Source organism: Populus alba, chromosome 18 (genome assembly GCF_005239225.2).
Source record: "Populus alba chromosome 18, ASM523922v2, whole genome shotgun sequence".
NCBI classification, from domain to species: Eukaryota; Viridiplantae; Streptophyta; class Magnoliopsida; order Malpighiales; family Salicaceae; genus Populus; species Populus alba.
This window is the reverse complement of record NC_133301.1, coordinates 12,150,476-12,167,614: the sequence shown is the minus strand read 5'-3', so window position 1 is coordinate 12,167,614 and position 17,139 is coordinate 12,150,476. Positions and strand designations below refer to the sequence as shown.

At 33.8% G+C, this 17,139-nt stretch overlaps 2 protein-coding genes across 5 annotated transcripts; both read left to right on the top strand.

The window, feature by feature from the left end:
• Positions 1 to 415: 415 nt before the first annotated feature.
• On the top strand, positions 416 to 11,350 carry LOC118034273 (uncharacterized). 4 transcript variants are annotated; one of them, XR_012168703.1, is made up of 17 exons: positions 416 to 569; positions 663 to 699; positions 1,005 to 1,196; positions 1,291 to 1,427; positions 1,520 to 1,669; positions 2,805 to 2,906; positions 4,054 to 4,218; positions 4,374 to 4,484; positions 5,272 to 5,369; positions 6,416 to 6,539; positions 7,487 to 7,576; positions 7,681 to 7,725; positions 8,613 to 8,933; positions 9,691 to 9,874; positions 10,201 to 10,241; positions 10,339 to 10,557; positions 10,645 to 11,343. XR_012168703.1 is itself a non-coding variant. In XM_035039516.2 (14 exons), the coding sequence occupies exons 1-14, from the start codon at positions 525 to 527 to the stop codon at positions 9,718 to 9,720; spliced, it is 1,647 nt and encodes a 548-aa protein (XP_034895407.1). In that variant the 5' UTR covers positions 416 to 524; the 3' UTR covers positions 9,721 to 10,096. The 4 variants fall into 4 exon arrangements, 1 of the variants encoding a protein (XP_034895407.1); XR_012168704.1 differs by having other exon boundaries at positions 10,143 to 10,241; positions 10,339 to 11,350; XR_012168702.1 differs by having other exon boundaries at positions 10,339 to 11,347.
• A 1,500-nt stretch (positions 11,351 to 12,850) lies between these two features.
• On the top strand, positions 12,851 to 15,164 carry LOC118034274 (cinnamoyl-CoA reductase-like SNL6). The gene is made up of 6 exons (XM_035039517.2): positions 12,851 to 13,232; positions 13,332 to 13,489; positions 13,595 to 13,783; positions 14,273 to 14,426; positions 14,557 to 14,749; positions 14,828 to 15,164. Exons 1-6 carry the CDS (start codon positions 13,109 to 13,111, stop codon positions 14,907 to 14,909), a joined length of 900 nt encoding a protein of 299 aa, XP_034895408.1. The 5' UTR covers positions 12,851 to 13,108; the 3' UTR covers positions 14,910 to 15,164.
• Positions 15,165 to 17,139: the final 1,975 nt, after the last annotated feature.

The window sequence follows — 17,139 nt, the reverse complement described above, 5'->3', positions numbered from 1 at the left end:
TCAATATTCAAAACACAATACAATATAAATATAAAAAGGCAAAAAATATCTTAGTCAACTAAACATTTTTTTCTTCTTGGTTGAGGAAAAAAAGAAGTTATCATAATATTAAATGTTTTATGAATATGTGTTTAGCAATATGTATAAATGTTTTTTATGAAAATATATTAACAAAATATTTTTTTTATTTTCAATATCACATATTAAAATCATTAAAATACATTTATAAAAATATTAATTTAATATTTTTTTAAAACAATAAAACAACTCAAAAAAAAATTTTGAAAATAATTTAAAACACAAAAACAAAGGCTCAAACTTGTTTGTTTTCTTTTTTTCCTTTTTTTTAAAAAATAACCCTTAAGCAGTGTGCAAGGATACGGGAAAAGGGCGGCTACCACTATAAATATCGCCGCTAGATCGCGGTATTCAATTTTTGGAGGCACTTTGTTTCGTTCTTTGACATTTCTCTTTGAACATACCCTAACAATGGAGCAGAGTCTCTGAAATCCACTTGCCCATCCATGGCTTCCTTTCGAAGGCTTCTCCCTCTCCCCTCCTCCCTTCTAGTACCCCCCCACTCTCTCTCTGTTTTTCCTTATAACGTTTTTTTTTTTTTTTTTTTTTTAATTCTGATAAATGTATTTATCTTTGGCTTGCAGAGGACGAATATTTCTTCCATTACTGGAATTCGAGAAGGTTCTTTTTGCTTCTCTCTATCCTGCCTTCATATCCGAACAAGTGGCTGCATCTAATAATATAATCTCGGAAATGAATGAATGAATTATTAATCATAATTTGTTATTTAATTAATTAGGTTTTAATTAATTCGAATTTGCATATAATTATGTTTGTGTAATATTCAAATTTGAGATATCTAGGAACTCAAGCCGACCGATAAATGTACGTAAATTAAACTATCTAGAAAAAAAGAAATACCATAGGAGAAACCAAACCAAGACAATCCATGCTGGTAATTTATTTGGCTTTTAATTCAATTCTAGGTCTGGGAGGAAGCTTTCGGAGCTACAATGCAGTTGCGTCAACTGAACAAACAGTTTTGAAATTGGATGAGGTAGATGGTTTGGTTCTTGATGGTGAAGTAGCAAAAATTCGGGGCGAGTTTGAAGCAGCAAAGCAGGGTTTTTTGAGGATTCCTGAGGCAGTCAAGGGAATGCCAAAAATGAACCCTGAAGGTGCGTTCCATGATGTTTTGGCCGAGTTTTTGTTTCATTTGTTCATGGCATATTGCAATGTCCGTGTATTTATTATTCTTGCTTGATGGGTTAGGCATATATGTGAATAAGAACCTGAGATTGGACAATATTCAAGTTTATGGATTTGATTATGACTATACGTTGGCACATTACTCTCCTAACTTGCAACAATTGATATATGATCTTGCAAAAGAGCATATGGTTAATGAGGTTAGATTGAACTTTCTTTTTTTGCTGTTTTATAAATTTTATCTATGTGGAATTCTGTGATAAGTGTTGCATCTTGGTTTATTTTTTGGCAGTTTAGATACCCTGAGACATGCTTGAAATTCAGATATGATCAAACCTTTCCCATTAGAGGCCTATCCTATGACAAGAAAAATGGATGTCTCTTGAAGTTGGATTTCTTTGGGTCAATTGAGCCAGATGGATGCTACTTCGGGCGTCGGAAGGTACCACAGAATATATATATTTTACTTTATATCCTTACCCTGTTTATAGATCCCAAGGATTGTAGATAAATTTTGGTTAGCTGTAGGATTTTTTCTTCATAAAGCAAGGTAGGAAAAAGAGCTCTAATGCTTGAATTACTGTTCAACTTCAAAAATTATGATTGGAAAATGGAGGGCGTCTTATCCTCCCTGTTGTGTTTCAGGTCTCATGTACTTGTATGAAAATTCTTTTTTTTTTTTTTTAATGAAAAGCAGATGGCTTAATGGAGCCACTGCAACCATTAATTAATTAATTAATACATAACTAAATGGATTGACACCAACCAACATTCTTGCCAAGAAGTTAACTTGCTTCAACTGAACTTGTGACATCCCAAGAGAAATCCGTACGTCTACATGATACATACTAACCCAAATTCTTTGTTAAGGTAGATGATTAACACGAGTAGCCATTGCAAGGGATTGAAAGAACTTTCAACGTAATAGCTGGATTCACACAAACATAAAAACTCTTTTCTAGATGCATAAAGGAACAATAAACATCTCGAAGAATTAAGGTGATGGGATAAGGGCTGAATAATCTCAGACTAATCAATCGTGTGTTTGAGTGATTCCAGTGGAAACATGGCCAATGGAGATTTGTGGGTTTTCAGAAATTCTAATGGTGCAGGGCATAAATTAATATTTATGGTAGTTTGTCTCCTTTGAGGCTGGGTTTCCAATTAATAATCAAAGTTTTGGATTTTTTGCTTTTATTAGACGAGTATTTTGTTTTGATTATTGTTTATTTAATGTTTTTATTAGTTTTTCTTTTGCAAGCATCCCGCAGACTAGAATTTTTTGGATCCATATGAAACTTCATATCACACCCTCTAATTTTTGGCAACACTCTTCATATCTGCCCAAATTACCAGTTAGATTATATTCTCTGAAGGATTGCCTTACTCTCTCCTTATCCCTTCTCATCATTTCTCACAATCCAGAACCTTCAACAATAACCAACACAACATTAGACTTCTAGAATTTTATTGTGGTTTATGTGCTAAGAATATTGTGATGCTGTTGTTTAATTAATTGTTTTGATTTATACACTTCAATGAAAACACTGTGACTTGTCATATTCTTTTCTTTTCAGCTCAACAGGAAGGAAATAGAACAGATATATGGCACAAGACATATTGGTCGCGACCAAGCACGTGGCCTTGTTGGCTTGATGGATTTCTTTTGCTTTAGTGAGGTTAATTTCACATTGTTTTCCACTATGCTTTCTGGACCACCAACCCAAGACCACAAACAAAAAAGAAAATTAAAAACAATGTAATGAAATGTTGATGGCGCTAGCTGATAGTATGGTTTTAACATGCTGGTTGGTATTAATGATTTTATTACACTTCAATATCCTGAGGATGAGTGGAAAATATTATGGCTCTGAATTCTTTGAATAGTCAGTATTCAAAACCAGTAAGGTTGAAGTATATAGAAAATATGAATTTATTTTTCACTTAGAGAAGATAAGTTATATTCATTTTTATTCCTTAAAATGTAGCAGAGGGGCCCCTTTATTTCTTTTCTAGGATACACTTTTGCTACTATAATCAGCTTCCCTCTACATTGTTTTTAGTCTCATTATAATTCTATCGGAAAAGCAATATTAAGCTAATCCGAGCCTGAGGATGTTGGTTGGAGGGATGAATTAATCCCCGACTATAAGAATTTATAGATCTTGTGTTAGCCTTTAGAGACCTCAATCCACCTGGCATTATTAGTAATTACTGTCATAATGTGCAAGTTCGAGAAAATTTTCCTGTATTTAGAGCACTTATGAAGGTCTGAACTTGAATGTTTATTATGTCAACTCCCGAAGCATCATACCTTTTGAAATTTAGGCTGCATCACATCCATACTGTCTCTTTCCATCCCATGTATTATGTCCACTTCCCTAATTTAAGATGTCCCGGAGTATTATTTTCACTTTGAACTGGAACTATAAAATAGAGTACCTTAATGGAATCTCCCTTGTAAAGTACTGGTAAAGCAAAGGAGTATTCTTGGAAAGTCCTGCAAATGTAAATAACATAATTAGGTATGTCTAGGGGCCAAGCATTTACTGTTAAGTCGGTTTGCTGATCTTTTGTAGTCAAAAGAGGTTTACGGCTTGGCATGGATTTCCTTGGTGCTATATGTTTCAGCTAGTATCTTAACAGGACTTGAACTCGATCGCAGCTGATACACAGTAGCTTAACAGTCATATATTCATTTTTGCTATTCTTGTTTGATTGCAGAATCCCCTTCATGGATCCATAGGATGGACCTTTGACTGTTTGGCTTGTGCATTTGTGTTTCTCTTTAATCCTAAACTACTATGTCATCATTTTATTTTGTAGGCTTGCCTTCTTGCAGATGTTGTACAACATTTTGTTGATGCTAAACTGGAATTTGATGCAACTTACATATATCAAGATGTAGATCGTGCAATTCAGCATGTTCATCGCAGTGGGTTGGTTCACAGAGGAATTCTTTCTGATCCTTACAGATACCTTGTAAAAAATGTGGGTTCCAATTCCTTATATATTTGGCTCTATTTACAATCCGCTTTAAGTTAAACAGAGCTGTTTCCCAAATCTGTTCCTGTCAGGAATGTGAGATGGCATTTCTGCTTGATACTTCTGAGTTCTGACCTCTTACATGTGGGTGAATATTTCAGGGCCGAGTACTTCGCTTTCTTACAATGCTAAGGGAGAAGGGAAAGAAGCTTTTCTTGCTCACTAACTCTCCTTACAATTTTGTGGATGGAGGGATGCGCTTTATGCTGGAGGTATTCACTTACAAGAATCTAATCCTAACCTCCTTTTGTGTCTTAAAAGTGGAAGATCAATATCCTGTCACATTCACTATTACACTATTGCAATGTAACAGCTGGCCTGCAACAATTTTTTTCTTTCAAGTTAGTTAGTTTGGTTTCCCTATAATAGTTCAAGATACTTTGAGAGGCAAATGCATTCTATATTTCATGTTTATAGATCTTCAGTGCATTGTCTTAAAAGATTGTTCTTGCTGTGTTGGAAACACAAAAATAGGATGCTGTAAAATAGAAGCCGGTGTACGAATGATATAAATGACACAATTTGATTGATGATTAATTGATTTATGTTATGAGGAATGTGAGTGAAATGTTCTCATTCACGTAGAGTGTGAATCCTATCCACCATTGCAACTTTCATTTTTGACACTTGGAATTAATTTTGCATCTTAAAGGTATTTGAGATGCTTTTTTTTTTGTCCTGTCAGGTAATATTTTCTTTCATATTTCTGAATTAAAAAAAGCCGCTCATTGAGATTTATTTCATAAAATAGGAGGTTGTAGACCGTGGAATGCTCCTAGTTCGATTTTCTTGTTCCAGTTGGTATGATTGGAAGTGCTGAATTTCATCACTGGAAATGATTTGGAACTTGTTTCAATAGTTAGTGCAAGATTGAGTGCTTATTTGTCTTTTGTTTGGTTTGTGGGTTTGTTGTTAGTATCATTATGGTAAGGTTGCTGTCATTACTCCATCAGAAAAATTAATGGTAAGTTTCTTGGCTTGCTTCAACATGCTCTTTAGGATTCTTTGGGTTACAGAGACTCTTGGAGGGAGCTTTTTGATGTTGTTATTGCCAAAGCCAATAAGCCAGAGTTTTACACTTCGGAGCATCCCTTTCGGTTAGTATCTTCAACATTTGAAGTTTTGTATTTATTTTGTACATATACATGCAAGAGAAACCAGACATGGGCTTTGTTCTGCCACTTCACAATGTTCTTAGTTTTCTTCTTTGGTTTTTGATTAAATCTTCGCAAGGGCTTTATGATAACAACTGCAGCTGTCATGAATAATGAAGTGATGGATATGCTTTACTTAACAAATACAAACCACAAGAGAGCTTGGCGATGCAGAAGAAGAGAGCAAAATCATCAAAACAAGGGAATTGATGTAGAATAGGAGCCAAAATCACCAACAAGAGAGACAAACTCAATCTTGAAGAAAACTCAGTTTTTTTATTCAATGATTAATAACTAAAGTCCAGGTGCTAATTTATATGAACCAAACCAAATAAAATAGGAAAACCTAATAAGTCTTAATTCAATAAGGAAACTAAAATTTTAATTCAACTACTAAATAATAAATACTAATATTCCTAAACAATAAAATATATAATAGTAATGCAATATTAAAATTCCTAAATATAAATAGTAATTCCCATTGTTTCCCTTCATTCTCCATCAGTTGGTCTCTTGCAGGCAACCTGAAAATAAAATTATTAAGCATAGGGATTAAAACCTTTTAAAAACTTAGATTTACCTCTGTAAAAAGAGGGCCTTTTGTACCTAACAACCTATGAGTTGTAGTATCATGCTTCTCAAGAGGGTAAAATTTACTGCATTTGTGTCTCGACGGGATTAGCAAAAAGAAATCAACAAGATTATGGAAATGCAATTAGGTTTACTTTATCCGGCTGACAGCAAGTTCCTTGCCCATGTGGTCAAACCTCGATGAATTGTGTCTATTTCTGAATTTATAAAACTGAAACGTGAAAAGGACATGACTGCCTGTTTTATTTTATCTTATGCTATAAAATTAAGCTGCCAGCAGTGGTCCTTCATCCTACTCTTTCATTTTTTTCCTGCACTTTGGTTCTATGTCTGTTAACAATGAAATCCATGTATAATAATTTATTGTTTGATGATCCATCTTTTTGAAACTTATGAAGCTATTATGACATGGAGAAGGACACCCTAGCTTTCAATAAGGTGGATGCGTTTCTTCCGAATAAAATTTATTACCACGGATCGCTCAAATCATTTCTCCAAATTACTAAGTGGAATGGTCCAGAGGTACATCATATATGATTTTTTGGTTTCAAGATGTTTCAGTAGATTTTACATGTTGTGGTTAAAGACCAATAAGTAAAAGTATATGTATGTGAGTTCTGTAAGTTTGTCCTGCAAACCCTTTTCCTTCTTGAAATTGGATTTACATATTTGCTTATCTTCTTGATTTGGGGAAAAAAGAAACATGCCTTGAATATACATCCTTTTCTCCTATGCTTTTTTAGTGTAATTTTCTTTACAAAACAAATATAAGTGTTTCAGCATAGAGTTCTTCCGTTCTTAGTTTGTTATCATCCTTCTCTCCATATAGTTAACTGTGATGAAAATTTGAGAAACATATGTTTTGTTCCATTATTGAACTTTATTGCCAAAATCACATCAATTCATTTAAGAATTTGGGTTTAGATACCACCTCTCTGTATAGTTTTGCTTTGATGAGCTTGTTATAGTGAAGAATTCTTGGATCAATAATTAATAGAAAAGATTTACTGAAACTGAGGACAGAAAAGGTTTATTTGGCTGAAAGAAGAAGGTTTCTCTGATTGTTATTTGATGTTTAAGATTATGTACAGTTTTCCCTTTTTATACAAATTACTCATCCAAAAAAAAATTTAAGATTATGCACCCAAAGATGATGAATTGTGCTGTAAAAGATACATTCTTTTGATAATAAAGGGTTTTAATGTATAACCACTTCTTCTATGGTAATTAAATTTCTTCGGAAAGAGTTTTTAATTAACTGGAAACTAAAATACACCTCATTTGTAATAAAGGAAAGCAGTCCTTATCTGCCCCCCCCCCCATCATTTTCGATGGAAATTTATTTTTTTCGTACATGGTTGTTGGACAAATCAAAATTTAATCACTTTGGCAAATCCTTGTTTGACAGTTATACTGAAAATGTTTTCTCCTGTGACGTTTGAACAATTTACCACTTATTTCCTTTGTAGGTGATTTATTTTGGTGATCACCTCTTTAGTGACCTAAGGGGGCCTTCAAAGGCTGGTTGGCGCACTGCTGCTATAATCCATGAACTAGAAGTAGGGGTCATTTCTCGTTCTTTTCTACCTGTCAAGTAAATGCCCATGTTTTTAAATTTTAGCTTATCAAGCACTCTCTTATTTTGGTTTTTTTCATGATGCAGAATGAAATACGTATTCAGAATGATGATAATTATCGTTTTGAACAGGTATGCTCTGCTCAGCTTTTTGACAGTAGTAGTAAATAGCTTTTTATATTTATATCTTTCAACTTTGGCTAAATCGGATGCATGTGTCTGGGCACATTTAGCTTCCTTTAAAGCTTTGTTGTTTAGAGTACAGTGCTTATGTTTTTGAAATTTTTTATTTTCAGTTGAAGTATCCTCTTCCTCATCTATATCATTGTTAGTTTATTCTGCTAGTTGTTAGTCTTGACTTGGCATATCTGTATTGAGCTATAAAATTTTTCAATCTTGTTAATGTCTCATGCAAGTAAATTACTCAGCACAAATTGGGGCTAAATGTGGTTACAAACTTAAGCAGTGGTAATCAGCCACAAAGTAGACTATAGCACAACAAAAAGAATGTTGCAGAGCAACTTCTGTGATTGGGTTAGTGAAGTATTTGTTTTGATCATAGGAAGATGATATAAGACTCATGGCATATAGTAAGTGCTATAAGATTCAAAAGATTTTACATTTTGAGTTCACCAGCTGCCTTTTGAAATTAGGATTGATTTGAGAAGGTCAGTCTTGTTCAGTTGCCTAAATTGCCTTTCATCTTCATCTTATGTTCCATATCTAATGAAGCAAATATTTATTGTTTTAGTTGGTGATCAGCTTGAATCTTCCATTATCTAGCCTTCTCTGCTGTGTGCATTTTAGAAAGGAAAAGAAAAGGACAAGTTGAACTAAAAAAACCCTCCTTTGTTACCTCCAATCTCACCTATCCATGAAAGAAAGCCTTAAAAATTGTCTGTTTGGGATGAATATGGTTGTCTTTCACTTAAATTGTTCAGTGAAAATTGTCAGGCTTAAAGTTGTTTCTTCTGGTTGATCATGAGCCCTATTTTGGTCTGCTCTGCTCCTGGATGCAGGCAAAATTTCATATCATACAAGAACTGCTTGGTAAACTACATGCAACTGTTGCCAATAGTCAGAGAAGTGAAGTGTGTCAGTTGCTTTCAGAGGAGCTAAATGATGAGAGGCTAAAGGCAAGGTCGAAGATGAAAAAAATGTTTAACAAGTCTTTTGGAGCAACTTTCCTAACTGACAAGGGTCAAGAATCAGCTTTTGCGTACTACATCCATCAATATGCAGATGTCTATACAAGCAAGCCTGAGAACTTTTTGCTCTATTCGCCTGAAGCATGGCTTCATGTACCCTTTGATATCAAGATCATGCCACATCATGTGAAGGTATGTTTGCTTTGACTTGGGAAAAACTTCATTTTTCTCTTCTTTAACGAATAGAAAATGACTGAATATACTGGTGTTCTATGTGAGGCTTTCTTCTTTCTATCCTGAATGCTGTCCACATGGTTGCCTGGCCTTATGTTACACTTTCATTTTATAAATCATGGAGGGTTGTCAGAACTCAGAAACATATTGTATTTCTCGGTTCTGTTTTTTCTCAAAACAAATAAACCCTATTAGTTTTCTGCTAAATGTTGGACTTAGATATCCCATCATCTTTTGATGTGGATGTCATTGTCATTCAAGACTATGTTCCATTATTAGAAAGATGCTAAAATTCAATTCTGAAGAAAATAAATATATTTTCCCTTTTCCAGTTCATGTCTCTGCTTTTAGCATTTTGTCTCCTACTTTTCTTCACCAGTCTACTGTGTATATATATGAGGTGAAGTAGCTTGACAAATCCTTGACTAAAGACTTGTGAACTCCAATTAGATTTATATCTTTTAGCACAGCAGCTCAAATTTTATATTTTCAATGCCTAAAACTTGAATACATTTAGGTTCAGCCAGATAGACATGATACTTCTCTAATTCTCCTTACCAAGGTTTATCTGGTTGGTCTGTACTAATATTTTCATGAACCTAAGTGCCCATGGAGCCTTTCTCTTCTTCTTTTGGGGAACCCACACATTCCATCCGTTTATATCTACTGCTTCTTTGCTTATAATGTCTTTCTTTCTTCTTCTTTTCTTATTTAGGTTCCATCAAGCTTATTTAAGATTCAATAGATTCTCATTTTGAACATGGTTATCTGGGGCCGGTTTTGCCAATATTCAGCATGTGACTGACATTTTTGGATGATGACACTAAAGTTTGTTCAGATAATGATGTTTCAGCAACGAGGACATGGCAGTACCCTTTCAGTTATTTCAATAGGACTAGGTATAAACAAATAAATCTTTCTTTTTTGCATGCAATGCTTAATTGTTCTTTAGCTGCATTTGAAATTGAAGAGGCAGAACATGCTCTTCTCATGTATGTAAGAAGTTGTTGTTTGATATCATAATGAGATTAGGTAACTTTTCTAAACATGGAGAAGATTTCCCTAAATCCTATTTACATGTACATTAATATGTTCTTTAAATTATGTATTTGGTTCCATGATTTGCAACCTCTTACTAACAGAATGTGTCAATTGAAACATTCTCAGCCAGTCCACAATTTTATAAATAAAGCTGATCATTTGACCTCTTTATACATGAGTGCAGTTGGTGGTAGAAATCGTTGTGTTCTTTTGCTATAGTTTCAGGTAAGCAATTGGATCGTTACCTTGGATTGCTATATGATGATTTGCGAGGGATGTCAAAGTTGCATCATCTTTATTTTATGATCATGTATTATTGCAGAACCAATTATATACCAAGTGGGACTTGTGCCTTGAACTTCAACTTGGTACTATATGCCTAATATGTGGTTTTATGAGCAATCTGGTGTGGATATATGGGAGAAGGTTAGGCACCGACGTTGTTAGCTGTATTTCCTAAATTTGCACGCGCACGGCAACCCAACAAAGGGCACAAGGCTTGAGCAGCCAGCATTATTAGATATCCTTTGGATGGTATCGGGTAAATAATGAGCTCTATCCTTGATTTTTATTAGGCAATTGGCCAGTAAACTGTTTTCCTCACCATTAGAGATTTACTTCGAAGCAGGTTACGCTATTTGGAACAAATTACTCCTGCGCTGAACTTGCTTATAGTTTCATGCAAGGTGAGGTTAATTTCGTTTTGGTGATTTGCCTTTAGTCACTCTTTTCTGTTCCCTCTTTTGAGCATCAGAAATGATGGAGGGTCACGTAATCAGTAAAAACGACGTAACAACATGCTTGGCGTCTTTACAACATCAATCAAGCCGTGAACCTTAGGTCAATAGCCAGGAGGACATGTCAAGGAAATAGTAGGTTACCGCCTCCCTCAAGCCTTGCACAATCTTACACTCATCTTCAAGAGTGCTTGATGTTTTAAACCAATCCAATCTTGTCTACAAGAATCAAACTCCCCCAGATGAGGCAAGGTGAGTTGCCGACATTTCAAAATGTTTTAAGGTGTTTTAAAAAAGTAAATGTATAAAAAGAAAACGTGGTTGATAACTGATAATCTTGCATAAGCACAACTATTCACATATGTTACCTTTGTCAAACTTTGCACTCATGCCGTGAACGCACCCACTCTTAATCAAATAAGAAACAGGCAATCCAGTCCAATAATCAATCCAGATCATGGTATAGGCACCAGTTTTATGCCCAATAATTTATCAGCATCATGCGTGTAAAATTGGTGCAAGTTTCTTCTAGTCGTAAAGTTGATGCTCCATCCATCATAAAAATGGGTTTAGATGTGGATTCCATTAAATGAACCTCTTTCTTCTAAGTAATTTGGAATCAAATTGTATAAATAATTTAGCATCAACATAGTAGAAAACTTATTTGGAAATATATTACAGATTGAAGAGTTGCAATTGTCATTTACCATTTTTTTAAAAAAAAAATATTGAAGAGATAATTTTATTATTTGAAAAAAAAAACTATTTAAAATCCTGAATATAGATTATAGATATCAAAAAGATAACTTGTATATAAATATATTATCACACTAGTGGACATCATAATGATAAATAAATATAAATTCTTGAGGGGTATAACTCAATTGGTTAGACTCTAATTGTTTTCTAGAGATCACAGTTCAGTCTCATAAATTCAGGGTCATTAAAGACTTATATTGTTGTTAATTTCAGAACTTGTGAGATTAGTTGAAGTGAATACAAGCTGACTCGGAGACATCCATATTAATAATAAAAAAAAAAATATGCATATATGTAACATTGTTATATGTTTTTTTTTTTAATTAGTTTTCAATTATTCCATTAGATTTTAGATATTTACGTATCTCAATACTAAATGTATGAATCACATCTTCTTTAGATTTTTATTCTCAATTCATGTTTTTGCGATGATTAGAGAGAATAATATTTATTCATTGAGATTAATATTTATTTATTTATTTTAAAATGTTATTTTTAAAGAATAAATAAATATTATATTTATTGTAATTTTCATAAAGATAATATTAATTTATTTTTTAATCTAGAATTTATAATAACTTATTTTTTTTAATAAAATTGTCTTTACCACATTTAAAAAAATTACAGCATATACAATTCTGTCTTATTTTTTAAATAAAATTTTAATTATGTTATTTTTTTTAAAAAAAACTTAATGTGCTAATTCTAGAGGAGTTCTTGTCACAACTTCTATTTTTTATTTTAAATGTTTTTATTTTTTTAATTTAAAAATATATTAAATTGATAATTTTTTTAATACGTTATAATGATTTCAATGTGTTAATATAAAAAATCTTAATAAATAATTTTAATATATTTTTTTTAAAAAAAACACTATATTAAAAACAACCATTCACCACGACCACAAGCTACACCAAATTCAGAGTTATCTTAAAGAGTTCAATGATTGCACGTCGACTTATTAACTAGTTACGTAGCACCTGCACGATGAGTAGCAAATAGACCAAAGGACCATTTCCGATCACACACAGCACAGCACATTATAGCAAGTTTTGTCCCCACATATGACCCTTTTGTTTACTTGTCAAACCTCAAGGTCAATAGTTAATTCATCTCCTCTCCAACACATAATCACGTTTTCTACCTACTTAAATTAAGCCATGATTTTTTTATCCCTTTAATTTAATTTGAACCCAGAGTAAAACAGAAGGAAAAAACAACTACAATGAAGTTTTGCGTCCTTACTTTACTGCCCAAAACAGACATTTTACGTCTAGACACACCCTTGATACATGCATGCTCATTCTTTATTGACTTCATAAACCTAACCTTTATTGTTTAGCTTAGACTAATAATAAAATTAAGGTTGATGAAATTGAAACAAGGTCGATCGAAAAGATCTTTCAAGCGAAAAGATGGTGAGTAGATGGGAACGTGTAGGAACACAGTTCACCAGCTCTTCTTCTATTATTGTATCTTACATTCTATCGTAATCATTGCTACATGTATATATAAATATATGTAAAAGCTCATTGGAGGAGGAGCAGCAAATAAACTTTAGCAAAGAGAAAATTGAAAGAAAGTCGGAAGAGCTGGATGGATATTGAAGAGCTGCCCTCAGTTTGTGTTCTTGATGCCTCAACCTATGTGGGTTTTTGGATTCTCAAGGGACTTTTAAGTAGAGGATATACAGTTCACGCAGCCATACAGAAGTATAATGGCAAGTCATCTTCTTCACTCTCTGGTGTCTTTGATTATATTGTTATGTGTCCTTAGACTTGTGTTAATTATCAGCTTTCATGTTCTGGGTTTTCTTCAGGTGAGACTGAGATGGAGAAGAAGATAAGGGACTTGGCGAGAGAGGAGGAGAGATTGTCGGTATTTGAAGTTGATGTTTTGGATTACCATAGCATTCTAATTGCTTTGAAGGGTTGTTCTGCTATGTTCTGCTGCTTGGACTGTCCAGATGGTTATGATGTATGTTAATCATCTAATCAAACTAGCTAGCTTGTCCACTGTATCTACAATTTTGCTCTCTTCCTTTTGTGATTAGGAGACACTGTTTTCATGTGATCTTGTCAGGACAAGATGATTGATTTGGAAGTTAGAGGAGCAATCAATGTGGTAGAGGCATGTGCACAAACTGATACCATTGAAAAGATTATATTCAGCTCTTCACTAACTGCGGCAATATGGAGAGAGAACATTTGTTCACAGGAGGATGTAGACGAGAGGTCTTGGAGTGATCAAGAATTTTGCAGGAAACTGAAGGTTTGGACCCCTGAAACAATTTTTTGCCCTGGTTCTTGGGTCCCTTCTCTTTTGATTATGCTATATGCTATGAACACATTATGATGCTATTTAGCTTTCTTTCCTCCACTAGTGAGCATCTTGAAATAGTGTCGTATTGTTCAAAACGTCCCACATATGTTATGAAACCCATTTAAATTTATCTTTCAAGTTGGTGCTCGATTTTAAAAAAAGTATAAGATTTCAAAGCGAAATTTTTATTTTTTTCTAATTTAAAAAATGTCATGACACGATTAAAAAATACTGTTAGTGTGTGTGTGTCGATGGTTTTCTTCTGTGTGCATCGTCTATTGCTTTGAAAACTACTTCTGAAAGGTGTCATGACCAAATTCTCAGAGTTCTTACTCTCAGAGGCAAGAAGATATATACTGGGATTTTGCTTCTATGAAAGGGGAAGTGCCTGGATTAAAATTTGCTCATGTTAAAAAGTTTTACCTTGTCGTTTGACAGTTATGGTACGCCCTGGCAAAGACACTCTCTGAACATGCTGCTTGGGCTTTAGCCATGGATCGTAAGCTTAACATGGTTTCCATAAATGCTGGACTAGTTTTGGGTCCTGGTGTCTCTCAACAGAACCCCCTATCAACTATGTCATACCTCAAAGGTACAGATGCATGCGAAGGCATATCCATCTACTCTTCAAGTTTTGACCAAAAAAGAAAAAATTGGTCGGCATCTCAGTGTGAGATTCTGAAATGATCCTCAATCTGTTTCAACTGTAAAAAATGTAACAGGAATAGCTCAAATGTATGAAAATGGAGTCCTCGCCTATGTAGATGTGAACTTCCTGGTTGATGTCCATATTCGAGCTTTCCAGGACAGCTCCACATGCGGGCGGTATTTCTGCTTCAATCAGACTGTGCATACTGAGGAAGAAGCTGTCAAACTTACTCAAAGCCTGAGCCCTCTGATATCATTGCCGCAAAGGTAGTGTTGTTATAAACGAAGTGAAGATGCTACGTCGACGCAGAAGTTTTACTAATTTGGTGCTTTCACTATGTACAGGTATGAATACCAAGGAAGCGAGGTCTTCGCTGAAAGGCTGAGGACAAAAAAGTTGAACAAGCTGGTTGAGGGTACTGCCTAGATCTGTTCATGGAACACAGGCCAGGTCGAGTTCAGGCTGGATCTACATCAAGCCCGGTTTATTTTTGCCAGCTTTTTTCTAGTACTACTAATTTGTATTATTAGTAAAAAACAAATAAATTCTTCGTCCAGCTCTTGCATAGTCGGTGTAAATCTTTGATGGTGCTAAAAAAAACCAAAGAAGAAAACATAAAAAATTCCGGCCGGCTAGAACTTTACTGTTTGACTTTACTCAATCCTGAATTTCCTCGGGCTATACGATACTGCCATGTGCATACACCTCCAAGCTTCTTTTTTAAAGTTCATAGGAGTCGCGAACCACCCACCTTGCACATAAATTTTGTGCAGCCTGCGTAGGCATATGATGACACACCTAGCAGACACAAATTCTCTACTTATTATGAGTTGACTCTCTCACTGAGGTACCTGCAACTTTATATACCATGAAATAGTATTAGATAGTCTCTTGTTTCGACAAAGAACCTGTGTTCCAAAAAAAAATGGAGCTCAAAACGCTGCATGTGAAAAGACTTTTCATGACTTCATCAACATTCTAGTTATTTGGCTACAGACCGTGTATAAAATTATGGTTGATCATATAATTAAGAAGGCCATTGTTATAATTAGAAGGCTTGCAAATTTGTTCCATGTGCTCTTGTAACTATATGTGTGGGTAGAAATAAACCAAGAGGAGGAGGATTTCTCTCATCCATTGCTACTTCTTGCAAGTTAAGAAGGGATGAAGGGAAGAGAAAATGCATGACCTGCATGGAGAGTTAGGTCTCTGAAAACATATGTATGTTTAGGTTTCAAGATTTAGATTGAAGATGTTTTAACTAATAAGATGAGAGGAGACTCTGGAGTTATTTTTCTAAATCTTGCATTTTCCAAAGGATCTAAGTAGACTATTCATAAGAACCAAGAAACAAAGCAAGTGCCTGAAAATCTGCAATCTTTGAAGTGCGAAACTATTTTTCCTTTCTTCTTCTTGATGCTATCTCCAAGGCTCATGCTTTTCCCACTTTAGTCTGGAACCTCTCTAATGGCCAAACATCGGCTTCCGTAACGGCGTTAAAAGCGTCATACCGCGCTCTTCCTGGTGGCGCGACGCGTGTAGGTGGTGGCTTTTGTGTACGATTAATTTGTTTATTTTTACGTGGGTTACTTAGAAACAATTTTGGTTAAGGCCATGTGCATGTTTAGTGTTTTTGTTTTTTTAAAATGATAGAAGTCCTGGGCGAGGTTCTTGCTTTGATCGCTCAAGTATAGGAATTGATTGTTTCTTTTGTTTGTGGGTCAGGCTACGTTAATATTGAAAGAGGAAATTGGGCGATGTCTTTCGGTCCAGCCCATTCACTTTTTAGATGTAGTTTAGTCCGTGTATTTATTTATTTTCGTTGTATTTTTTTTAAATTCATATTATTTAAGCTAGTTGAAATTATTAAATTCAGTTAAATCAATAACTTGATTCTTAAATATTTTTATTTTTAAAAAAAATATTTGCATCATTTTAACGTCTTTTTTTTAGAAAAAAATTTAAGTCGACCAGTATAGTATGGACCTATATCTTGTTAATTCTAGGAGTGTTATGGTATCATAATAAACAAATTAGTCAATTAGAACCCATTTGACAATAAGGTTGGTTCGTGTGTTTGCTGAAAAATTAAATTTTTTTTCTTAATTTTTTTCTTGTGTTTTATAAATTGTTTTGATATACTGATATTAAAAATAATTTTAAAATATTAAAAATATATATTATTTTGATGTATTTTTAAATAAAAAATATTTTAAAAAATAATTACTACCACAATATTAAACACTACCTTATACTATCAAGATTAAAAGAAAAACCCATATACAGCAAAAAGTTTTATTAGAGTGTAAATATAATTATTAAACCCACCCCATGCTTGAAGTTGCATATTGGTTAGTTCAACCTAAAACGATGTAATTTTAGTGATGTCATGTTAGATTGAAAAAACTAAAACAGTGTCATCTTGTACAAAAATTAAAAAATCCTTAAAGTTGATCTGAAGAGATCAACTAGGTTTTATTGAGTTAATGTTCACCCAAATTCTAAAAAAACCTAGCCCGTGCTCGGTTTTGAGTGAGTGAATCATCAAGTTAACCTTTTATGTTAGGATTAATAATTATAAGCGTAAACTGAAATAAATGATAAAACCAAAATAATAATAATAATAATAATAATAAATGTTGGAAAATGAATATAT

Bases quoted from the DNA above. Each gene is read 5' to 3' on its own strand.
- LOC118034274 (XM_035039517.2), top strand. From the start codon at position 13,109: ATGGATATTGAAGAGCTGCCCTCAGTTTGTGTTCTTGATGCCTCAACC. The intron at 13,490-13,594 runs GTATGTTAATCA...TGATCTTGTCAG, and splicing joins ACTGTCCAGATGGTTATGAT to GACAAGATGATTGATTTGGA. The intron at 14,427-14,556 runs GTACAGATGCAT...AAAATGTAACAG, and splicing joins AACTATGTCATACCTCAAAG to GAATAGCTCAAATGTATGAA.
- LOC118034273 (XM_035039516.2), top strand. From the start codon at position 525: ATGGCTTCCTTTCGAAGGCTTCTCCCTCTCCCCTCCTCCCTTCTA. The intron at 700-1,004 runs GTTCTTTTTGCT...ATTCAATTCTAG, and splicing joins CATTACTGGAATTCGAGAAG to GTCTGGGAGGAAGCTTTCGG. The intron at 7,577-7,680 runs GTAGGGGTCATT...TTCATGATGCAG, and splicing joins CTATAATCCATGAACTAGAA to AATGAAATACGTATTCAGAA.